Source organism: Nuphar pumila, chromosome 6 (assembly GCF_984573655.1).
Source record: "Nuphar pumila chromosome 6, dmNupPumi1.hap1.1, whole genome shotgun sequence".
NCBI lineage: Eukaryota > Viridiplantae > Streptophyta > Magnoliopsida > Nymphaeales > Nymphaeaceae > Nuphar > Nuphar pumila.
In genome coordinates, this window is record NC_143254.1 from 112,307,972 (window position 1) to 112,335,327 (window position 27,356).

Sequence of the window (27,356 nt, forward strand, 5' to 3'; positions counted from 1 at the left end):
GTTTAGATATTCCATGATGGTCATGGAGTCTTTTCTCAGCAGCTGAAATTCTCTTTTAAGAAAAACCATCCTCGCCTGTGAAACTTGTGAATACGTTTGAACCAATCTCTCCCAAAGTTGCAGGGTTGTACAATTGTCAGGGATTGCAACAAGAACCTCTTGAGACAAGGTAGAGGTAATGTATGCAACAACTGATTGGTCTTTACTTTCCCAGTTGAGATATTCTGCATTTTTGACATACACAACTGAAGTTGCCCCTTTATCATCTTTCTCTTCTCTCATAACATTCTAGCGGGACTGGAGTGGTTCCATCCAGATGACCTAAGAGACCATGGCTCCTTATAAAAGGAATGATTTGTCTCTTCCAAATCAAGAAGTTTGAGGTGGTTAACTTTTAAGAAACAAGCTGATTGAGGAAACTCGAAGGAAGACTCGATTGAGAAGAATGAGAATCCATAAAGAAAAATTAACAAGGGTATTCACGAAGTGCAAAAAATTTAACAAGGGTATTCAGGAAGAACCCAGTCTACTGCCAGAGAAGTTTGTTGGTCGGCCTTCTTTTTTTCTTTTGTTTTGAAGCTAAGCAACCTTCAAGAAACTGGCGATCAGAGACTGTCAGATTCAAAGAGGAACCAGATCTAAAATTTTCCCTTCCTTTTTTTTTATTTATAAGGTTTGTGATTGACGCAATAAGAAGTTCTCACACGTTGAACAGAATTTCAAACTATTTGTGTTTTTAGACAAAACGCAGATGGGTATGATGTGGACAGACAACTGCTATGCGAATATCAGTTGTGACAGCGAGAAGAAATATACTATAAAGTGGAGACGCGTGATAGAAATAAACTCAGATTGAAATATGTTGTCAAATATCAAGTCTGCGCAGAAAAAAAAACTTAATATTTCAGATCTGATGCAACTTCACGCTCAGATCTGAATGTTCCGGTCCAAGTGAAAAGGAGAATGCGCAGAGATGAAGTGCTTTAAATCTGGTGCAAAAACACGACCAGATCTGAATATCCCAGACGAAGATGGGTCGACTTTAGGGATTCACATGAAACAAGAAATTCATGTCAAACGTGATTTTTCAATACAAGAGTAAGACGTGATGATTTTAGGGATTCACGTGAGACGTGAATCCTCCAGAAAAAAAAATGAAATGAGAGATGAGATGAAGAAAACGAAAAGAAAGATGAAGAAAACGAAACCTCAAACCTCTGGTCGCACCTTTTTGAAGCCCCTTCAAACCCTAGCTGGATCTCAGCTCTGATACCATGTGAGATTCTTCACTAGAACCTGTTTTGTGAGAAAGAGAAAAGAAGAGGAGAATAGGGGTTGATGAAATCGTGACCTAGAACCATGGTTGCCAGTTGAGGAAGCGGGAGCGGGAAGCGATACGGGAAGCGGGAGCGGGAAGCGAGGCACTTTCAAAATTTTAGGAAGCGGGGAAGCGTGGGACCACTTAGGAGCGATTCGGGAAGTGTCTCGGAAGCGACCTAGGAAGCGTCTCGGAAGCGACCTAGGAAGCGTCTCGGAAGCGAGGGGGAAGCGAAAAAAATAAAAATAAAAAATAAAAAATACAAAAAAATTGAAAAAAATAGGGGAAGCGAGGGGGAAGCGAGGGGGAAGCGTGGGGGAAGCGAGGGGGAAGCGTGGGGGAAGCGTGATGGGAAGCGCGCTTCCCATTAAAGGGAAGCGCGTCCCCCATTAAAGGGAAACGCGTCCCCCATTAAAGGGAAACGCGCTTCCCAAAAAAGGGGGACGCTTCCCCCCACGCTTCGGAAGCGCGACGTTTCGCGCTTCCGAAGCGCGCTTCGGGGAAGCGCGCTTCCCCTTTTAGCTAGGCGCTTCCGGTAACTCTGCCTAGAACCTGTATTTAAAGTTTTAACATACAATATGGGTCCAGGTCTGTTATAATAACCAAACCCGGTACATGGTACATTTGGTAACATGTGATATACAAAATATTACTTTTTCATTCATCTCCTGGGTAGAAGTGGGGGTAACCTCCTTTTCTCGCCGAGAGTAAATGATGCCTTTATACCTTTCGGGTGCCAAGAGTGGTTCAGATGTCATATTGTCCTGAGTATGGGTTCCCTATTCCTGTGAATACATTATGAAGGACAAACATTATCAGAGCTAGAAAAAGTTCAAAACTCAATCAGGGGTGATAAACCTCAACTCCTGAAGAGGTGTTAGCATGATAATCAAAGTTTAGTTCATCAAAAACAACATTTCTGGATATTTTGGTGTGCTTACTCACAGGATCATAGCATTTGTATCCTTTATAATCATTTGCATAACCCACAAATCTGCACTTCAAGGCCTTATCCTGAAACTTATGTCGCATTGGACTGTCAACATGAACATAACATATACAACCAAACACACGCAGATCATGATAATTTGGATGAACTCCATACAAAGAAAAGTATAGTGATTTATTTTCCAAAACAGTCATGGGCAATCGACTTATCACATAAACAGTCGAATGGAAAGCTTTTGCCCAAAAAGTAACTAGAAGATTACTGTGATGCATCATGTTCATTGCACTCTCGACAATATGGTGATGCTTCCGTTCAGCAATCTCATTTTATTGAGGTGCACGAGGACAAGACACCCGCCTACTTATTCCATTAGTTTGGAGAAAATTAATAGTCATTTGAAGAGAATTCACCCCCTCTATCACATTGGAAACAGAGAATATTTTCAGAGAAATGATTCTTCACAAGGGAGTAAAAATTCTGAAATAATTTAAAAGTCTCAGATTTGCATTTCATAAAAAAGATCCATGTGTAACAACTTTTATTAATAGAATGAAATGGTAGAACATAACTCTTACACAAAAGACAACTAGAACATTTTTTATCATTGACACTTAATCCTAGACTTGAATTGGGAATAAGACCGTTTAAGACAAGCTTTTCAATAAAATGACTACTGCAATGACCTAGACGACCATGCCAAAGATTACACTCAATACATTCAGAAACATTAAAAACACTCTTAGGAAGCACTGAAGAGGACGATAAAGTGAGCTTCAAGTTGGGATCAACAGGGCGAACACGAGTAGAAGGATCCTCTTGGAAGACATACATATTATCCTATCGTTTTTCTTCAATGAACTTTTCACTCATGCGAAGGTCCTTGGCACGAACAAAAAAAAAATAAACTCAACTGAGGCATTAATATCATCAAGCTTCGAAACATAAACTATTTTTCTTGATATTAGGAGCATGAATGACATTCGAGAGACTGAGAGAGGATATAACAGAGTTTCCAATATAATAAATGGAGTGGTGAGATCCATCCCCAGTGACAATACTATTTCTACCAACATAAGGAACAAGAGTTAGGAGCTTACCAGTATCACCAGTAACATGAGTTGCTAACTCGGAATCAACATACCAAGTACCCTGATCATTTTGTTTTAGGTTTAATTCAACTAAGGCAGACACTAACAACTCCTTTACTTCTTCAATGGTTTTTGAATTATTTGTCCCTTTACTTGCCTCTGTTGGCAGAAATTTTCCTCTATTTTGAGGATTAAACCAACACTTGGCCTTGATATGTTCCCTTTTGTTGCATAGAAAACAGGTGGGAATTGTCCTTTGCCTCTGTGAATTAGGAGGTATGTTAGGTATAAGCAATATTCCACGACCTCCTTGTCCATTCCTTCCTTAACCTCCCTTTCTTCGAAAATCATAACTTCCACATCCTTGCCCATAAGCAACCCTTGTGGCAAGCACATCTTGTGCTCCAACGTGAACATGAGTCTCTTCAGAAAATTTCAAGGTCATATCACATTGAAAAAGCTTGGCACGCATATCTTCAAATGTAGGTAAATCTGGTAAACACAATCAGGAAGTAACAATCATGTGATAATCGGGCCCCAGCCCGGTCAAAGTTTGTTGCATCATATCTTTGTCACTTACTGCACAACCCACGATGGCTAGTTGATTTGTGATAGTCTTCATTTTGTTCAAGTATTCCATGATAATCATGGAGTCATTTTTCAATATTTGAAATTCCTTCTTCGAAAACATTACCCTGGCATGAATAGCTTGTGAATATATTTGAACCAGTCTGTCCCATAACTCCATAGCCGAACAATCATCTAGAATTGCCACAAGCACCTCTTGTGACAGTGTAGAAATAATATATGCAACCAATGCCTGATCTTGTTTCATCCAAATTACGTACTCTGGATTTCTGACATGTATGTCTTCATGTAATATGAATTCTGGAGGAACTAGAATAGAGCTATCCAGTTGTCCAGAAAAATCCTACGTTCTTATGAACAGGATAATCTGCCTCTTCCAGGTTAAGAAATTAGAGTTCAGCTTTTCAAACACAAGTTGGCTAAGAAAGCTTGAGGAAAGGCCAGATTGGGAAGGAAATGAATCCATAATCCAAAAGGAGAGAAAGCCGAAATTCAAGAATGATTGAAAAGAAGAGGACGAATTTAGAATATGTTGGATTTAGAACAGGAATTAAATTTTAAATAAAGTCTGCTGCCTTTCTGCCCTTTTTTTTTTGTACGATCGGTAAATTAAAGGCAGTGAACCAGACCTCGTTGTAAGATCTGATCTTAACAATGTTCAGTTAGCACGATAAGACGTGTTTTGCTGAATCACAATGAAAAGAAAAATCAACAAAGAAGAAGCTGATTAGGAAGATAAAGAAAGAAAATTAAAGAGAAAATAAGAAGCTGACGTGACCTTTTGATATGGGATCATGCCTGGATCAAGATCTGATTTGAGGTAACCTTTTTTTTTTAATAAAGAAATCATGTTTGGATCTGGAAGAGACCAAAGAAGAAAAAGAAGGATATTGAGAAAGACAATAAGAGAAACAGAAATGACAAAGAGATTAGGGTTAAACTGTATAAAGCAACCCAAAGAAATAGCAAAATTGAGAAAAGGAGCAAAGTCACGATTTCAAGAAAATAGTGTGAACAATCTAGGATTTACAGATAGCCTTACCAAGATCTGATTTGGAATCAAAGGAAAAATGAAAGAAAGATTTGAAAAAGACGATAAGAGGAAGAAGATGAAGAGATAAATCGAAAGAAAATAAAATACCTTAGGAAGAGATAGAAATCTCGATTTTGATAATCATATGAAAGTCACGATCTCCAAGACCGGATCTGCAGCTATGATACCATGTTAGAATTCATAGATCGGATATTCAGTCACACGAAGAGAGAGAGAGAAGGAGAAGGAGAGAACACGTTGTTGAAGAAAGCCAAGATTCATCACATTGAATCGGCTCACCAGACTTCATATTATATATTGGTTTAATACAAAGATTAGGGTACCAAAATACCCTTTTACAACAGGTTTAAATTACAACTCAGCCATTAATGAATATGCTACATGGCTGTGTGTAATGGGCACAGATTGGATCTGGATCCCAGATCCAGGCCCAAAATATGAGAAACAACTTCTTTTCGCCAACATCCAGGATCATGGGTCTGCAGAACTCTGTAATGAGACACTAGTGCAAAAACAAATGCACAAGTATACAAACAAGAAGCCACTAATGGGCAAAATACAATAGGCTTCAAAGGGCTAAGATCAAATCACACACAACGAGAGAGAATACTTAAAAATAATGAGAGAATATTATTGAAAATGCTTGAAAAAGCATTACAAGAAGTAAGGTATTATACAAGTATACAAACGATTTTGGTATTATTTTTGAATTAATTACACTATTGAATTGTTAGGGCAAGGGCCCGAATCTGTCATGATGATTTGCATAATTGTTCTTGTGTAAAGAAGTATTAATTTATTAAGATTGGTAAAAGAGACCAAACAGTGTAATAAATTTATTTCTTGGTGTTTCTCTGAAAATGTGGGAACCTTTGATAGCGGTCATGGAGGACCAGGAGGATACTAAACACTGTGTGCATTTGTTTTCTCCAAGAACCCGATGTGTTGTTCATGATCCCGACCACAGTTGTAGGAAACTTCCGTCACTTTGCTGCCTGGGGATAGTGTTGTTAGACTCAGTTGTAGTTATTGGTATACCGAGAAAGTGGTGTCAATGGATGTTGATTTTTTTGTCGTCCCGGCATTAGGTGATAATTCCTAATGTTCCGATTGATGGTGATGATTCCTAAGATCGGTCGAAGAACATGTATACAACTCAGTTAATACAAATTTTGTGTTAAGCTACTACTACAAACTGCTTGAACCTCGAGAATTTTTCCTGTTTTTAGTATCTGCGGGTTTTAAGAAAGTGAAAATTAAATTGTGTAATATCGCGTATTTTTTCATGATTTTTAATTTTAAATTTTTTTTATTTTTAACTAAGTAATTAATGAGATTGATAAAAAATTATGAAAAATACTATTAAATGTGGGTGACGTCAATTGGGTCTGGGTGTGGCCTAAAGCCTATTGACAAGACCTAGTCGAGCCAATTAATATTTGAGAAATTTTTTATTTTTAACCTTCAAATTCGAGAAAAAATCATGCGAAATTCACGCAAAATTCGAAGGCGAAAATCAAGTATACCGTTAGATGCATCTCGTAATTCTAAGAATGTTCGTGCCTCATTTTTCTGAAATTGGGTTACGGTTGGCCCGAAAATCACATTTTTCATAAATGACCCGCCTCTATTTTTACTTTTTTCTGGATTTGATCGGACTGGATCCGCTTCATTTGATCCAAGTTGATATGGATCTAGATTCTAGACCCAGTCCAGGATCCATATTGACTAGGATCTAGTCCAGGTTGGATCCATATAGATTTGGATCTTGGATCTATATGGATTTGGATCTTGGATCCAAATCTGGATCTGAAATCCATCCATGGCAATTTTAAAACTACTTTGAATTTAAAGTTTAAAAACAACTTTAAAATAGAATAAGGATAAAGTAGAGTTTTACCCCTACCCCATATGGGCTTTCAGAACCCCCTTGGAATATTCCTTGAGAATATTAATTTAAATAAAATAAAAGAGATAAAATCTAGATGGATAAGGAAGGTAGAAGGTAGATTTCTACGTATGATAGAACTCTATCCATATGAGAGGCTTCTAGAGGGGACGCCATCCCCTCTCTAGAAGACCAAGTTGATATGGATCTGCCACATTTGATTGGACTGGATCCGCTCCATTTGGTCCAAGTTGATATGGATCTAGACCCAGTCCAGGATCCATATTGACTAGGATCTAGTCCAAGTTGGATCCATATGGATTTGGATCTTGGATCCAAATCTGGATCTGAAATTCATTCATGGCAATTTTAAAACTACTTTGAATTTAAAGTTTAAAAACAACTTTAAAATAGAATAAGGATAAAGTAAAGTTCTACCCCTACCCCATATGGGCTTTCAAAACCCCTTGGAATATTCCTTGAGAATATTAATTTAAATAAAATAAAAGAGATAAAATCTAGATGGATAAGGAAGGTAGAAGGTAGGAGGTAGATTTCTACATGGTAGAACTCTATCCATATGAGAGGCTTCTAGAGGGGACGTCACCCCCTCTCTAGAAGACCAAAAAAAAATATTTTATAAGGAGTCTAACTCGTCTCTCTCTAGATCTCGTTTTTTATATAGAGAGAGAAGGAAAGAGAGGGGGGGAGAGAGAAGGAAAAAGGGAAAAAAAAGAAAGAGAGAAAGAAAAGAAAGAAAAGAAAAGAAGAAGAGGAAGGAGAGGAGGAAATCCATCATTCTCACCAATCATCCATTCGTTTTTCGATCTTTTTTCACATCTGAACTAAGGTACAGGTTCTCTAGATTCGAACGGGAAGAAACAATTTTAAATTAGGTTCATGTGAAATTTTAGATGGGAAAAGGAAAATCTAATTCAAAAAACGAATACAAATATGCCTTGATTCACGATTTCATAAATTTTTTACTTGTATGAGCATGCCATCGATCTTTCATGTTAAGCATGTATTCAACATCAAGTTATTTTTGAATTTACAAATACATGTTGTCGATTTCTGCATATAGATTTTTCTTTGCTGGATATATATATATATATATATATATATATATATATATATTGCCCTACTGATTTTTAGGTTCAAGGAAATGGATTTATAAACTATTTAGAGATCATTTTTGGTCCTGTTCAGGTTGCCGATTTAATCATATGGGCAGTCTGATCATATCCGCCCATATGCTTTCATAGGCAGTCTAATCAGGCTTGCCGATCAGCTCAAAAATGATTTTTGGGACTGATCAGGCCGGGCACTGTTGGTTGTGAGTGCAGGCTGATCAGACCTGTTGTAGTCAAATTTCTTTGATGTTATCGAATCTGGTTTTATGAGATCCAGTTAACTGTTATAAAAAAAATCGATTATGTCTTGATGACTGTCATCAGATTTTACTAAGTATTTCAGACGACTGTCATTAAATATGTGTTATGCTATTATGTTGATTAGATTCGAACGTGTGACAGATGTAAATATGTTTTCTTTTATGATGTTATCATACACGGTTACAGGCTGATTTTGTTGGTTGTTATTAAACATGTGTTTAAGTTACTTAATTGTTACTGTCTTGACTGTTAGCAGACTGATTATAAACTATGTTGATGCTGTCATGTTAATTGACATCAAAACAGTTTTGATGTTGTTATGTTGACTGCTGTCAATACTATTTTGAAACTGTCTTTATGTTGTTACGTTTATGGTCATAAAAACTGTTCTTATGAAGTTATGTTTATGGTCATAAAAATAACTGTTATTATGATATCATGTTGATTGACATCAAATCTGAGTTATGATTTTATGTTGACTGTTACACGAAATTTTCTTTATGTCAATCGAATGACTAGTATGGGCTGCCTATAGATGTGTTCTTTTGTAGCTGTTCAGGGCAGCGCATTGCTGCGCATTTGTTCAACAATAGCATGATGTTAACAGCATGCGACTGGGCACATGTATGTCAGCAACAACTGCTCATGTTCGAGCGACGACAGCATGCTGCTGTGCATATCTATGCAGCGCTGCACACTTTAGTGCAGCAACGACATGCTATGGACAGCATGTCGTTGGGCATGATTATGTAATAAATAACAGTTGCTAATATGTATATATGTGCGGTAATGCTCAGACCGCCAAGTGGTGCATGGTATATGATTTTTTCAGACTTGGCATGTGTGTGCAAACAGATCAGATTTGCCGCTGTTCACGCAGGTGCAATCTGATCAAAATTTTCACTCTTCGCGGGTGTGCAATCTGGACCAGATTTGCCACTTGTTACTCATGTGCAATCTGGACCAGATTTGACACTTGTTGCTCATATGCAATCCGATCAGATTTGTCATGGTTTTTGGCGTGTGAAATCTGATCAGATTGGTCACTGTTGGAGCATGTGCAATCTGAAGACTGCAGATGTAATATCATGTATTTTTTCCATGATTTATAAATTCGAAAATTATGAAATTGTGGCTAAGTATTCGATGAAATTGATAAAAATTATGAAAAATAACCTTAAAAATAGGCGATGTCAGTTGGGTCTGGGCGTGGCCCAGAGCCCACTAACAAGATCTAAATGAGATAGTTAATATTTGTGAAAATTTTCGTTTTTAACCTTTAAATTTGAGCAAAAACCAAGTGAAATTCAGGCCAAATTCGGAGGGAAAATCAGGTAAGTGTACCATTAGATGCATCTCGAAATTTTGAGAACGTTGGTGCTTCATTTTTCTAAAAACGGGTTACAGTTGGCCCGAAAATTGCATTTTTTTAAAAATGACCCGCCTCTATTTTTACCTTTTTGTGGATTGGATCGAATTGAATATGATCCGTTTGATCCAAATTGATATGGATTTGGACCCAGTCCAAGACCCATATTAACTAGGATCTGGTCCAGGTTGGAATCCATATGGATTTGGATCTTGGATCCGAATATGGATCCGAAATCCAAATATGACCAATTAAAAACTTTAAAATCAAATTAAAAGTTAAATTAAGTAGAACTCTACTATGGGAGGACCTCCAGAGGGGAGCGACACCCTTTGGAATATTCTTAGAATAAATTATTTAATAATTAAATATGAAATAATTAATAAAATAAAATAATTAGATAAATTCTAGATTTATCTAATAGATATGGTATAGTTATACGTGAAGTAGAACTCTACCTAAATGAGTTCTCTAGAAGGGACGTCACCCTCTAGATAAATCCTTTAATAAAAAAAAGAGAAGATAATGAGAGGATAACCTCTAGAAGATATAAAGTTCTACCTTTGGTAGAACTCTATCCTCTAAAGGAGAGAGAGAGAGAGTCCTCTAGAGGGGACGTCACCCTCTAGAGAGGTCTCTTAAATAAAATTTAAACCAAATAAAAGGAGAAAAAAATTAATTAGAGATAACATGATTATAAAAAAGGGTTGGTTTTCCCCTTTCTCTAGAAACATGTGTTTCTAGAGAGAGAGGGAGAGAGTTGAACTCATGGGAGAGAGAGAGAAAAGAGAGAAGGAAAAAGAGAAAGAAAAAAAAAAGAAAAGAGAAAGAAGGAAAAAAGAAAGGAAGAGAGGAAGAACAAGAAGAGGGAGGAGGAATCGATCCTTCTTAGCAAACATCCAACAATATTTGATCCTTCTACACATCCAATCTAAGGTACGGGTTCCTCTCGAGATTCGAACGGAGAGAAACGGGCTTAAATCTAATTCATGAAAAAATTTCAAGGGAAAATAAAATCTGATTTCTAAAACCATGTTTTAAACCTATGTTTTGATTCGCGATTTTGTATATCCCTGGTTGATGAAACCATACCAACGATTTTTATGTTTAAACATGGATTTAACATCAAGCATTCTTGGATTTGATTGTTAATTTCTACATCTAATCCTTTTTTATGCTATATATATATATATATTTTCGGCCCTGCCAATTTTGGCATAGGCCTGTTTTTTTATCGCTCGTGTTCAAAGAAAATATAGACATATGTAAACATGCTATCTATTTCTGCATGTGGTTGTTCCTTGCTGAATATATATATATATATATATATATATATATATATATATATATATATATATATATATATTTGACATTTTCATTAAATTAATAAAGTTTGATTTATTCTTCTGTTGATTCAATGCACGATTTGGTTTGTGGTTTGGTACATTAATTCTGTGAGGTATCGGATCCTTGGGTGAGTTTCCGCAATTGTTTTAAAAAAAAATCACTATTTTTACTGAGGGTCAGTTGGGGTCGTTACAAACTAGATGTTAAAAATGTGTTCTTGCACGGAGACCTCAAGGAAGAGGTGTACATGGAGAAGCCGCAATGGTATAATGAGAAAGATTCAACCAACTATGTGTGTAATTTGAACAAGGCTCTATATGGGCTAAAACAGGCTTCTCGATCATGGTTTGAGAGTTTTTCACTTGAAATCCATCAGCATGGTTTTTTGCAAATCTCATTTGGATCATTCTTTGTTAATCTACAAAGATGACAAATGGATTACAGTATTACTCATTTATGTTGATGGTATCATAGTTGCAGAAAATTCCAAAGACCATATTGATGATGTCAAGAATGTGCCAAATAGTAGATTCAAAATGAAAGACTTAGGAGACCTTAAATATTTTTTAGGCGTTGAGGTTGATCAAGGAAAAGACTCAACATAAGTACACTATTGATTTACTCAATCAAGCTAGAATGAAAGATTGCAAGCCGATATTCACTCCAAGTGTTTTGCAACAGAAACTTAGACGTGATAAAGGAGACATTTTTTATGATCTTACAAGGTATAGAAGTATTATGGGTATGCTCCAATATCCTACTTTTACTCATCATGATATTGTTTATGTAGTCAATCAAGTTTCTTAGTTTATGCATTGCCCTTGTGTGACTCATGTTAAGGCTGTCAAAAGAATCCTTAGATATCTGAAAAACACTCTTGGTGATGGGCTTTGTTATCAGAGAAACGATACTGATAAAGTTGCTTTATCAGTTATAGCCTTTTCACATGTTGATTGGGCAAGGGATTCGGATGAAAGAATGTTTCTGGGTATTGTGTTTTTATTGGGAAGAACCCGATCTCATGGAGCAGTAAAAAGCAGAAGGCAGTAGCTCGATCGAGTACTAAAGCTGAATACATGTCAATGGTGGTAGAAGCATCTGAAATCATTTGGATCAGATATCTATTATATGATTTATATCAACAGATGTCAAGTTCTATCTTATTTGGTGATAATCAAAGTACGATCAAGATATCTCCCAATACTATTCAACATGGAAAAACGAAGCATCTAGAGATAGATCAGCACTTTATTAGAAGCAAAGTTGAAAGTGGGGAGATTTGTACTCAATTCGTTAAGACTCGTGATCAAGTTACAGATTTGTATACAAAAGGATTAACTAAGGAAAGGTTTTGGTAACTGAAGAGCAAGTTGTTTATGATTCTTACCATGCACAACTTGAGGGAGGGTATTGAGATGTGAGCTTCTGGGTCTGGATCCAGATCCAGATTGATTGACATGCTTTGAGTATCATGTTTCTGCTTGTAACTGTATTTTAGTGCTTCTTTTATTGACCGTATTATATATCTTTTCTATGTATTATAACTAGGAGCATTATTGGAATGTACCCTAATGGTTAATATAAAGAAACCCACGACCCATGAGGAAGGGTGTGGAGAATCTGTTGCTGCAGCCTTTTCTTCTTCCTCTCTCTTTTTTCTTACAAACTGTGTTTCTGGTGCAGATCTGCAGATCTTATAGTTAATGCTTGGTATTACGCCACAATTATTCAAGGATTAACACCATGATATCAAAGATTCACTCTGTTTAATATTCTATCAGTTTGATTCATGGCTAGCGGCAGGTCATTGCAGCAGATGATCTGTATTAAGATTATTCCCTTGATTAAACGTTTTGGGATCCATTTGTATAAATAGCTCTTGCCATTCTTTTGATTTGTCAGCCACATCTAAATCCATCAGAAGCCACAATTACTCTATCATCTTATCACTTCAGCACCAAACACGGTGTAATACACAATTATGCCATGTTTATAAATTATATAAAGGTGACACTTCAATTGACTATGCATTGGCTTATCACATAGCTGCCACTAGATCATCTCCACTTTATCTAGCTCCCAGCAGTTCGAGCTGGCTGGTTCTAAGCTCATACACAAAAGGAGAGCTTGCTTAAATAGGCAGCAAACATTGCCCACCCCACCACACACACATATGACATGTATGTGCACTTGTATCCTTGACTAAGATCAAATTTGACTACCAAATAAGTTGTTATATTTGATTAAGATCAATAGATCAAATACTAATATATGTCCCTTACTATAGTGGGAGTCTATAAAGATCAAATTAACTGTCAAAATGAGTTGTCATACTCAACAATAAGATACAACTAGGCTAAACATCAATACAAGCTGATGAAAAAGCAAATAACAAAAACTAAACAACCAACAGATTTCAATAGCAAATACATATGGAAAACAGAGTCATAGTTAAAAGACAAAATTATATGAAAGAAGAACAAAGAGACACACATACCAAGCAATTTCCATGAAGTCCCCTTCTGAGTGAAATTTCATAGGAGTGTTCAAGAGCCTGATCAATTAACTTTTGCTTGTGCAATAAACTTATCTTGCCTTGGCAAATTACGTTTAGGGGATCCAATGATAATAACTGCCCAAAATATCAGCTCAAGAAGCAAAATTAGCGGCAAGGTTTAAGCAACTTCACCTCTCAAGCTCAAAAACTATCAGCATGTTTGATTTACCATTTTGCTATAGAAAACAAATAGGAATTTTAGGTATACATTCATTTGTTTTGGAAGCAGATTATGTCATCTGGACATGGAAAAAAAGGTAAACGCCTCAAAACAAGTAAATTTGTATACAGATATACAGTATTTTAACCTTTTTAAATACCATTCTGTTTATTGCAACCAAATTCACACTAGCATAAAATCTATGGAGTTTTAATCAATGCACTACAGTCTAAAATGGTAGTACAGGTTTATGTTTCAGAAAACAAAAATGAAGTTAATTTCATATAGTATTCATATTGAATAAAGAGGCCCCAGTAGAGATTCTCAAATGACGGAATGCACTGATCTTGTAAGACTTTCCTTGCTTATAAATATCAGACAGCAGTTAATGAGTCATTCTTATGATGTTGTACTACTCGGCTGGTAAGACTATTTTTCCATTATTGATTGTGGACTTTTTGAGGCTTAGACTAGTAAGGAAAAAAATTGGGCAGCCCAGACTGCCTAGTTTTTCTGTTTTGATTCTGTACAATTGTTTAGATTTTGAAATTTTCATTGCAGTCTTGCAGACTAGTTTTTGAGTTGCATATAATTATGACAAACTTCTCATATTTCATTTTTCCAAATGCATATTTCAAGCAAAAATAGAAACTTTATGCATTTACAAGTTTAGCCTTGTTAGTGACATTCCTTTTTCTAGTCCTAATGCCTTTCATTTAATCTATAAGTGTTTCCATGAAGTGCACAAAGTGCATAAAGACTTCAAAATTATGTTGTAACACTTTTCAAGTTCATCTTAGCACACTGGGAACTACAAAAGGATGCAGAACCATTCAGTATATTAAGTGTTCTAAAGATTACTATACCTTCTATGTTTGGGCAAACCATTGGCATTGTTTCAAGTTTCAACAAATAAAAACACGATACACAATTCTATCTTCAATATTTTTAGCAGTTTTAACCATGAAAGTTCAACAGAATTGGAGTGAATATGGATACTATAACCATCAGTCCTTACACTCGAGGAGATCAGTAACCTAAACCTTATTATACAAGTGGCAGGTTACAAAACTATCTATAGCCATTGCATGCACGTCAAATGTAAAATCAATCAATCTAATTTTATGTGATAATCCATGCCTTTGTGTCCCCAAGCAACCAATTTTGTTGTTTAAAAGATAGATTTGGTACGTAGGAAATGGGTTTCAATGTTCCCTTTAACTATCTAACAAATAAAGAAAGAAATATCCCTTTACAAAGACAATGGCTGAAGCTTCATGAACCATAAAATTTCGAGATTTTCAGAAGCTCATCCCACCATCCATTTGGTCCATCCAGGTTACAATGAGAAATAAACCAACATTGAGTCCTGATTTGTTATGATCCAATGTTCAACAAGGATTGAGAGAGAGAGAGAGGTTCTAATTTGAGGAAGAAACGGCTTCAAATTTACTCTTAGTGAGAGTGAACCTCCCTAACATTCAACAAGCATAATCTCATTACAAGAGAGAACGCTTGCTAAGATACCACCCTAACCCTACAGACCAGGATCGTACCTAATACTTTATCCAACTCCACATCTGCCCAATCTAGTTCTATACAACCAGGTACATCCATTCTCAACCCCAGGCCCATTTCCTGTTAGAAACCATATCCCACTTTTGTAGTTCTAGAGTCGTAACAATTCCTCTTCCTTCCCCTTCTGAGATCACGTCACATGGATACTCCATTTTGACTTTGTTTTATATCCCCTTATATACGTCACATATGTTAAAATGTAAAACTGTACATATATGTATATATAATAATATTATATTATATATATATATATAAATACATTTTTAATTTCTTTCTTTTCTGTATTTTTTTTCCTTTATTTTTATTTTTTGTCTTTATGTCATCTAGTTCAGTTTGAACTAGAATGACTGTTGCTAGTCAAGTCCTGTCCAGACTTGACTAGCAATAGAGCTGTTGGACTGACACAGTCCAACAGCTCTTAATAGAGCTGTTGGACTGACACATTCCAACAGCTCTAAATAGAGCTGTTGGACTGTGCTCAACAGCTCTATTGAGTCCTCTTTCAGCTGTGTATATAAAGGGGTGCAGCCCCTCTTGTATTTCACTCCAATGCTTCTTAAGCAATTGGTTTTTCATATCAATAAAGAATACATGTTTATTTTTATTTTGTTTCCAATTATACCCTTTTTAAGGGTTATGCTTTAGTGTCATTCTTGACACTTGCTCTTGTTAATCAAAGCTCGTGTTTCGAAGATCCCCATTTCATTTCATGGTATCAGAGCCGCGGAAGTACTAAATCTTGAGGAAAAGCTGCCTCGGTTTCCGTGCCCGTTTGCAAAAGTGTTCGCCACTTGAAGAGAAGTGTTTTATCACTTCATTGGAGAAGATTTCACATCTTGTTGTATTGTTTTTTTTTCTTTCTTTCTCATTTTCCTTCTTGTTTCTCTTCTATCCCTATTTTTTCTCTCCTTGTAATCGATGGATGACAATGATAAAGTCACCATCATGCCTATGAAACTAAGCGATACGAACTATGTAACATGGGCTTCAATCATGAAGCACCATATATGGGGAAAAGGCTTATGGGGGATTGTGGATGGTTCCGATTCGGAACCTAAGCTATCTCTTACTAAAAAGGAGGGAGATAAAGACGTCCCTCTATCAGAAGAAGAGAAAATCAAGGTTATTGCCTCATACGAGAAGAAATGGAAAGAATGGAGAATATCTCATGCGAAGATAATGTCATGGCTTATCAATAGCGTTGACATTAAAAAATGCTCAAGTCTTGCCAAATTTGATCATGCCGATAAGGCATGGGAATACCTTAAGAATATGTATTCCCTTAAAGATATTGCACACGTGTGCAACCTCCAGGAAAAAGTTCGAATGATGACACAAGGAGACAAAACTATTCGTGAATATTACAATGGGTTGTCCGAACTTTGGGAAGAACTTTCCCTTTTAGAACCAAAGTGGCATTGTGCCGAAGACATCGAGCTTCGTCAGAAACAACTCGATGTTGAACATTTTTACCAGTTTATCACTGGATTAAGGCCGGAATTTGAAACCACTAAATCGGCCCTACTTCACCGGGGAAAAATTCCTTCTATTGTTGAAACTATTGAAGAGTTAACAATGGAAGAAAATCGTCTCCGGAAAGGTTCTTTAAAAATTGAAGATGATTCCGTTTTAGCCGTGTCTAGACCAGGGAATCATGTTCGATCATATAGGCCTCCTCACTTTAACCGACAAAATGGTGACTATGATAAGAAGAAAGTTATTTGTCATCACTGTCATGAACCGGGACACTACAGGCCACAATGTCCCAAACTTAAGGAGCTGAGAGAAAAAAGAGCTGCAATTGCTGGATCGGAGCCTAAAGATCAGGATGCACCAGTTTCCCTGGCCCAACTAATGGAGATCCTTCAGCCTCTCATCAAAGGTGCCTCTTCCTCATCTGAAGCTTCAACCGGCGCAGCAGCCTCATCTTTTTCTGATTTAGGTAAAATTTCTTGGCTTCTTGACTCCGGTGCATCTTTTCATATGACCCCAAATAATCAAAGTCTATCCAAATGTGTTAAAAATAAAACAAGTGTGTCAAAGGTCTTTACTGCTGATGGGACTTCTCTTGAAATAGAAGGAATAGGAGATTTTGAAAAAATTTATAAAACAAAAAATTTTTTTATTCCAGAAATTAGACATGTTCCCAAATTAAATTTAAATCTTTTATCTGTATCTCAAATTTCTGATTATGGGTGTAATATTTCTTTTTCTTCTCATGGTTGTTGGGTACAGGATCGCCAGTCAGGCAAGCTGATTGGGGAAGGCCATAGAGAAGGAGGACTCTATTACATGGATTTTTTGGAAATGCCGAAGAAAGCTTTTTGTTATAATATTCAAAAAATAGAGTTGGAACTGTGGCATAAGAGACTTGGTCACCCACATATAGCCAAAATCCAACATTTTCCAAATCTAGGGAAATTTTGTAACTCTGAATCATTTGATTGTAAAGATTGTATTCTCGGCAAAATGAAAAGATTACCATTTCAGAACAGAACCTTTTTCTCTTCAAGACCACTTGAATTAATACACTCGGATGTTTGGGGTCCTGCACCAGTAATTTCTAAAGGAGGATTTGTTTACTATGTTATTTTTGTCGATGATTTCTCCCGACATACGTGGATGTACTTTCTCAAACATAAGTCTGAAGTATTTTCATACTTTCAAACTTTTCATAATATGGTTAAAAACAAATTTCAAAATGATATTACTATTTTTCGCACAGATTCAGGGGGAGAGTTTTTATCCACAGATTTTCAAAATTATCTTAAATTGCATGGCATCACACATCAAAGATCTTGTCCTTATACACCTCAACAAAATGGACTGGCAGAACGAAAACATCGCCATATTATAGAAACCACTAGAACTTTATTAATAGCAAATCAAGTCCCTAAAGACTTTTGGGCAGAAGCTGCCTTAACTGCCACCTATCTCATTAATAGGATGCCATCTTCTTCGTTACAAAATATCACTCCCATTGAAAAACTTATGAACATTTCTCCAGACTACTCTAGATTAAGAATATTTGGGTGCAAATGTTTCATATTTATTGACAAAAATGATAAACTTTCCCCTCGTGCGATTCCCTGTGCCTTTTTAGGATATGCTGAAAACCAGAAAGGTTATAGATGTTTTGACTTCAAAAATAATAAACTATATGTGTCTAGAAATGTTTCCTTTCTTGAAAAGGAGAGCTTCTTTGATTTTAGAAAATTAAAAGACGTCACTGAGTACTCCTTTTTGCTAGATCTAACATCAACATCTGATGAATATGACCTTGATTGTAACTTTGATGATGATCCAAGAATTATTGATCTTAATGTTGAAAATGAAGAAGTTCATAGAGATACTAGTATTCAATATTCCAGGCGACAAGAGTCTAATACTCCATGTGCACTTGAGAAATATTCTAACATTCCAACTAGACAATCATCCCGAATCTCGAGGCCTCCAGAAAAGTTTGTATCATACGAGTCTTTCTCACCCACATATAGGGCAGTTATTGCATTAATTCACTCATATGAAGAACCATCCACATATTTTCAAGCAAAAAATGATATCAAATGGATAGAAGCCATGAAAGTTGAATTAGATGCACTTGAAAAGGCTTCTACATGGAATATTCAAGATCTTCCTCCAGGGAAGAAAACTATAGGATGTCGATGGGTTTATAAAATTAAAACCAAGAGTGATGGTACTCTTGAAAGATATAAAGCCCGTTTAGTAGCCAAAGGTTATGCCCAAGAATATGGGATTGATTATGAAGAAACCTTTGCTCCGGTGGCTCGTATGACTACTGTCCGAACCTTAATTGCCTTAGCTTCTATCAAAAAATGGTCTATTTTTCAAATGGATGTCAAAAATGCTTTTTTAAATGGAAAGCTAGTTGAAGAAGTATATATGGAACCCCCTCCTGGTCTAAGTATTCCTAAGGGTAAAGTCCTTCGCTTAGAAAAAGCTCTTTATGGACTTAAACAAGCACCAAAAGCTTGGTATGATAGGTTTAGTCGTGTTATGATTGATATTGGTTTTCAATTCTGTTTAACTGACACTGCTTTGTTTATTAAGAATTCTGATGCAGGGATCATTGTGCTTCTTCTCTATGTGGATGATATGATCATCACCGGAAGCGATAAACAGGGAGTTGAAACAATCAAAACACTTCTTAAATCTCATTTTGAAATGACTGATTTGGGCTTGTTGAGATATTTTTTAGGCATTGAAGTTGCTTATTCTCCTAGAGGATATTTATTATCTCAGACTAAATTTGCTTTTGATATTGTTTTCAGGTCTGGTATTACTGATGATAAGAAAGTTGACACTCCAGAAGTTGTTAATGTTAAAATGAAGATTGATGATGGAGAACTTCTTGCAGACCCTACTCCTTACAGACAGCTTGTCGGGGCACTTTCCTATCTATCCATTACCAGACCAGATATAGCACATGCTGTTCATACAGCAAGTCAATTTCAACATGCTCCTACTTCTGTTCATATGGGAGCAGTCATGCGTATTATCAGATACATCAAGTCCTCTCTTTCACGAGGACTTTTCTTATCTTCCTCCTCTTCTCTTGATTTAATTGCATATACTGATGCTGATTGGGGAGGTGATCCCAATAACAGACACTCAACCACTGGTTTTTGTGTCTTTTTAGGGGAATCATTAATCTCGTGGAGGTGTAAAAAGCAGCAGAAGGTATCTCTCTCATCCACCGAAGCTGAATACAGAGCCATGGCAACCACGACCATGGAAGTAGTTTGGCTCCGACGACTGCTTGCTGACATGGGAGTTGAAGCAACAAAGGCTTCACAAATGTGTTGTGACAACAAAAGTGCGATCTACATTGCCAGTAACAGAACATTCCACGAACGCACCAAACACATCGAAATGGATTGTCACTACGTCAGAGAGGAATATCTACACGGGATAATTGATCTGCCATATGTCACTTCAGAATATCAGTTAGCAGACCTCTTTACAAAGCCTCTCGCTGCTCCCCGATTTCACTTTCTCTTAGACAAACTTTCGCTCATTGTACCGTAAGTTTGAGGGGGAGTGTTAAAATGTAAAACTGTACATATATGTATATATAATAATATTATATTATATATATATATAAATACATTTTTAATTTCTTTCTTTTCTGTATTTTTTTTCCTTTATTTTTATTTTTTGTCTTTATGTCATCTAGTTCAGTTTGAACTAGAATGACTGTTGCTAGTCAAGTCCTGTCCAGACTTGACTAGCAATAGAGTTGTTGGACTGACACAGTCCAACAGCTCTTAATAGAGCTGTTGGACTGACACATTCCAACAGCTCTAAATAGAGTTGTTGGACTGTGCTCAACAGCTCTATTGAGTCCTCTTTCAGCTGTGTATATAAAGGGGTGCAGCCCCTCTTGTATTTCACTCCAATGCTTCTTAAGCAATTGGTTTTTCATATCAATAAAGAATACATGTTTATTTTTATTTTGTTTCCAATTATACCCTTTTTAAGGGTTATGCTTTAGTGTCATTCTTGACACTTGCTCTTGTTAATCAAAGCTCGTGTTTTGAAGATCCCCATTTCATTTCAACATAGGTATAGGTGCAGGTATAGGGTATGATATGGGATTTTCTAAAAGGATGGGTATGAGATTATGGCTATACATACATACATATATAGACATGTATTTTTCCTATACTATACTTTACAAAAATGATTTGCACATGGAGATGTAAACTGAAAATACAAACTAAAGGTCCAAAACATCATAAACATATATAATTAACTAACAATTAATAATAAAAAAGTATATAGTTAACATTGGACTCTTTTGATCCCAAGTTTTATCTACACTTTGGTTGGATCATGAAATAAATGAAATGGGTTGAGTTAAAACCAAAACTCAGTTGATCCATACCTGAAGTACCCAAGAACCACCACACAGGTACAAGGGGCTGGCAGTACTCTTGTTACATAGCCCTTTATATATTAATCACTGAAATGAAATCCCAAATATGAGCACAATCACAATGCTCATTATTGAATATACAAAGAATGAGAGAAAGTAGAGGGAGAGAAGTTAGGATAGAGGAGACTCAAGAGAGGAGAGAACCAAAAGATATTCAATAACGTATCGTGTGTGTGTGTGTCAAAGTGAGAGGGTCGACCCCCTTAGAGTACATCAAAAAGGAAATTAAAAAAGACTAGTATACCCCCTTCTTTGAAGGGTATGTACATAATAGTCTAATAAAATTACTTTACACATACTTATACTACACTATATTACATAGACTTTCAATACTACCCTTCAAACTTGGAAGGATGTAACGGAATCATTCCAAGTTTGGAAAGGAAAGAACTGAAATGCAAAGGAGAAAGACTTTTTGTAAACAGATCTGCTGTCTGATTCATTGAGTTGGCATGCTCCAAAGCTAGAATCTTGTCTTAATAATCTCTTCTTGTATAATGACAATCTATTTCAATGTGCTGGGTGCGCTCATGAAACTCAGGATTTTTTGCAATATAAATAGCGCTCATATTGTCCCAATATAGATAAATTTTCTTGACACATGGAATTCTCAATTCCTTTAATAGCCATCGTATCAAAATAATCTCAGCCACAACTTAAATCATTGCTCTGTATTCAGCTTCTACAGGACAAAGCAACCCTTTGTTGCTTCTTGCTTTTCCACGAGATCAAGGAGCTACCAAGAAAAACACAAAACCCTATAATAGAAAGTCAATCTCTAGTGGAGCCTCCAAAATCAGCATCACAAAAATCTCTCAAATCTTAGCCAGACGAAGACGAAGACAAGAAAAACATGAATTGGTCTGGGAGCACTCATAAATTGACTCACTACATAAACTTCATGAGTTATATTTGGTCTGGATATAGTCAAATATACAAGGCTCTTAACTAATTGTATGTATACTATAGGATCCTCTAGCCCAACACCATTAGTTGCCCTCATATGCAAATTTGCCTCCATGGGAGAATTTACTTGTTTTGAATCATTTGTCAATCTTTGCTTTTACAACCAAATCTGTAGCATACTTATGGTGGGACAAATGCAGTTCCCTTTGAGAGTAGATTGTCTCAAGCCCAAGAAAATACTTCAAACACCCTAAATCTTTCATCTTAAACATATTGGCCAGCTTCTTTTTTGGTCTCTTCAGTCTTCTTTATGTCATCTCCAGTGAGAATCATATCATCTACATAAAGAAGCAATATACACTTTCCAAGAATAGATGAAGACACAAACAAAGCAGGATCGTGATGGCTCTGATCAAAACCAAGTGACCTTACTGCTGAACAGAACTTCTCAAACCAAGCTCGAGGCACTTGTTTGAGACCATATAGAGTTTTGCTTTTTGGATATGAGTATCCTTGTGGTAATTCCATATACACTTCCTCTTGTAAAACCTCATTCAAGAATGCATTCTTGACATCTAACTGCCAAAGATCCCAGTGATGTATGGCAGCTATTGCTAGCAACGTACGAATTGTGGTCATATGAGCCACAGAAGCAAAAGTTTTCGCAAAATCAATTTCAAAACACTGATTGTACCCCTTAGCTATCAATCTACCTTTATATCTCTCCATTGACCCATCTGCCTTTGTTTTTACCTTGTACACCCATTTGCTACCAATAATATTTTTTTAAGGAGGTTTTACTAGTTCCCATGCCTGCATTCTTTCAAGTGCATTCATTTCAACAACTATGGCGCTTTGTCACTCTTTCTTTCCTGTTGCCTCTACTTAGGACTCAGCCTCAAGAAAGCACAATGATGAGGTGCAAAAGACTTATAGGACACAAAACAAGACAGAAGTACAGAGGGTCAAGAACTTTTACGTACCTAAGAAGACGCAAAAGAAGATGGTAACTCAAAGTTTTATTGTTGTTGTCTCAAATCAGTTGTCGCAGGAATGGGATCAAGATTGGCCTCTTCACTTCCCTGCTCTTTCACTTGATCTAAAAATGGAATTTCAATCACACTTTCATGTCTCCTTGAGTAGGTTTGACCAAATCTATCATCTCTAACCAGAACTTGCTCCCCTTGACTCTTCATCCACTCTCTCCCACCTTTTCTTTCTTCAAAGGGAACCAAGAAGGACAAGTCAGTTTCATTTTCTGTATTTTCTCTATACTGACTAAAATAAAATACATTCTCCTGAAAAACATGTCTAAATATCCACACTTTCTTCCCAACTGGATCATAGCACTTGTATCCTTTTTTACCCTTAGCGAAACCAAGAAAAAAACATTTTACAACATTAGGAGATAACTTGTCTTTGTATCTGTCCGTAAGCAAAACAAAGCATACACAACCAAATACCTTCAACGTATCATAGTTTAGAACTTTTTCATACAGTTTTTAAAAGGAGGATATGCCTTTAAGTACCGTAGAAAGTATACGATTTATCTGATAAATGCTCAGTTGAACTGCATCTGCCCAAAACACTTTGGACACTTCTCCACCAAATAGAAGAGTGCTTATTGTCTCCAAGATATGTCTATTTTTTCTCTCAGCTACACCATTCTGCTTAGGAGTATAGGAACAGAACTTTTGGTGAACCACACACACTTCTCTTACAGAAATCTTTCAAACACATAGTTAATGTATTCACCAACAGAGTTAGTATGCAGAGTTTTAAACTTAGCTTCAAATTGGTTCTCAACTATGGCATAAAAACTCTTAAAAAATTCAAAAATATCACTTCTATTTTTCATAAACTATATCAATGTAAACCTTTAAATTAAAATAGGATGAGGGGCAGAACTCTACTCCATAAGGCTTTCCAGGGGGGTGACACCCTCTAGAATATTCTTTTGGATATTAATAATAAAATAATTAAATAAATTTTTAATTAATTTAAATATCTAGAAGAGGTAGAGTTCTATATTAAGTAGAACTCTACTCTCTAAGGTAATTATCTAGAGGGGACGTCACCCCCTTCTAGATTAAAAAAACTTAAAATAATATAATAAAAAATATATATAAAAAGGGTTAGTATCTCCCTCTCTTTAGAACTCATGTTCTATAGAGAGAGAGTGAGAGAGAAAAAAACCAAGAGAGAAGCAAAACTTGTGTGAGGAGAGAGAGAAAAAAGAAAGAAAGAGAAGAAAAGAAATAAAAAAAGGAGAAGAAAAAGAAAAATATTTTTTTAAGGCATCCATCAATTTTTTTTTTTAGTTTTTTACGCTTCGATCAAGGTATGGGTTTCTCTCTAAATTTTTACGGGACAGAAATACGTATAAATTGATTTATGTATAGATATTAGAGGAAAAAGGGAAATCTGATTTCATGTGTATATACATAATTATATAATGTCGAATTTATATACATGTATATATATATATATTTTTTTATGAATGACGATTTCTCTTGTGCATCAAAAATCTGAAAATTAATTAATTAAGATGGTAAAAGAGACAAAAAAGTGTAATAATTTTATTCTCTGGTGTCCCTCTGAAAGGATGGGAACCTTGGATGGCAGTCATAGGAGACCGTGAGGATACTAAACATCGTGTGCATTGTTGTCCTCAAGAACTCGATATTTGGTTCGTGTTCCCGGACACGGTTCTAGGAAACTTTCAGCCACTTTGCCTGGGAGTAATGTTGTTGACTCAACTGTAATTATTGGTATACCAAGAAAGTGAGGTCAATGGATGTTGACATTAGGTGATAATTCCTAATGTTTCGATTGATAGTGATGATTCCTGATATCGATCGAGGAACAAGAAAAGAACCCAGTAATTAAAATACAATTTGCGTGTTAAGCTACGACTAGGAACTGCCTTGAACCTCGAAAACTTTGCTCCATTTTTAGTATTTGCGGGTTTGTAAGAAAGTGAAAATGAAATTTGTGTGCATTAAATAGGGATACGCATGCAAAAGCAATTCTGATAATTTAACTTAAAAAGTTATTCATGCATGTTGCATTGATTCATTCATCGCTAAATGTTTAGCATTGATTTCATACATCCCTAAATGTTTAATTTAGCATGAAATTGTTGATTGCTTGTTTGAACCGCTTGGATGGTAAGTTTGTTCTGATGATATGTACTTGTGATCACTCTTAAACTTGTACTTGATTTAGAGGGTCTCGTACGAGGACTTCGGTTCTTACCCAATTTCTAAAAATGTTTTTCAGGCACTGAGGCACCATGATAGCGAGACCAAATGGCTGGAGGACTCGAGGGTTATAGATCTGGTGGCTTGGGTTCTGACATACTTGAGATATTTTGTTTTGAGAAACTTTATGAACCCTTAATGTGGACAATTTGATATAATTTAATTCAATTTCAATTCATAATTTGATTTATGTTGTCTGGAGTTATTGTTGGGTTGTGTTAATTAAATTTGTAATGTGCCATGGTCCTTAGGAGGTTTTCCGCAATTGTTTAAAAAAAATGCATTTTTCGAGGGTCAGTTTGGGGTCATTACAAAGTTTGTATCAAAGCTAGTCAGAACCACCACCATACAGATCATAAACTTGCACTCTAGAAGCAGTCTCTATATCACTGGTAAGGGATATCTTGTGAATTTTTGTTTCCTTACTGTTTTAAAATTATAAAAAAATTATTTTGACTATATGGACAATCATATTTAAATCAGTGTGTGATGATTTAAATTGTATGCTTGATATGATTGTATTGCTTTAACGGGATCAATCCTAAAGGGGTAGGCTTGATCTTAAGGTATAAAATTTAACGATAGTTTTTTAATGATTTTATAGATGTATACTCGTGGTCGTTTTAGCGTGCTTGAAAATTGGTAGGAGCAGAGGGATTTTATGACGAATGCTCTTAACAATCTAGCTGAGACTGTGACGACACATATTCAGGTACAGACTGCTCAGACCACGACGTGTGTGCACCCTGCATCAGTTGTGACCTCAAACACAGGTGCAGTGACGTGTGAGAAGTTTCTGAAGTTGGATCCGTCAACTTTCTTTGAGAAGGTAGACCCTAAAGCCGCTAAGAGTTGGGTTGAGGAGATCGAGCGTGCTTTCCGTGTCCTACCTGTACCAGAGGACAGACTAACTGATTTTGGCATATCGTTTGAAGGGTGATGCCAAAAATTGGTGGGACACAGTGCGGAGGGTGAAGTACTCTATTGAGGAGACCATTCCCTAAGAGACCTTCCGAGAGGAATTCTTGGAGTCATACTTTCCCTCCTTTGACAGGAAAAGAATACAACAACAGTTCCTCGAACTGACGCAGAGGAACATGAGTTTGGTGGACTATACCACCAAATTCCGGAGCCTAGAGAGATATTGCTACAACAAGTTTGCTGACGACAAGGCGAGGGAAACGAAGTATGTGAGGGGGCTCAAAGATGGGCTACATGTTCCGGTAATGACTAGTCGTCCTACAACATTCAGCGAAGCTATCAAATCAGCTTCCATCCTGAATGAGAAGTGGGAGCAGTTCAAGGGAGGACAGTCGAAGAAGGGGGGCAACGGCAATGGTGGAGCTCGGAAAAAGGGTGCCTAGTCAACAACTAAGCTGCCCTGCCCAGGTGTGAGGGCAGTTCAGTAATTTATTATTATATATATTATGTTATTTTATATATATATATATAATTATATGTGTGTGTTCGTGCGATTTGTTATGTGAAATGATGAAAACATGCTTAGGTAATTGTATATATATATATATATTTATATATTGTATGTGTGTGTTTGTTTTTGGGATTTTTTCTGCGAAACGTTGAAAGCATGCCCAGTTTTAATTGATTGTGTTTTTTGCATGTGTGTTATTTTGTTTCTGATGAATTTTTCTATAAAAGCCTGAAAGCATGTTTGGTATTATGGATTATATAATATGTCATTTATATATGTATGTGTTATTGTGCTTCTGTGAAAGACCAAAGCATATTTTGTCGATTATACTGAATATGTTATGAATAATTGAATATGTGTGTGTGTGTGCGTGCGCATGTATGTGTAAAGTTATATATATGTATATTCTGGTTATGTATTATGCATATTGATATATTTTGTGAAAGCATGTGTAGTTTTGTTCTTGTGTGATGAAAACATCTTATTACTAAAATAATTAAACATGT

At 36.1% G+C, this 27,356-nt stretch overlaps 1 protein-coding gene across 1 annotated transcript in view; it reads right to left on the reverse strand.

The window, feature by feature from the left end:
* LOC149835743 (DHHA1 domain protein) overlaps positions 1-27,356 on the reverse strand; it is a 38,502-nt gene that overhangs the window by 7,798 nt on the left and 3,348 nt on the right. Inside the window, exon 4 of the mRNA XM_090010643.1 lies at positions 13,493-13,627. Within this exon, the coding sequence (XP_089866769.1) occupies positions 13,493-13,627 (135 nt within the window). The remainder of the gene's footprint in view (positions 1-13,492; positions 13,628-27,356) is intronic.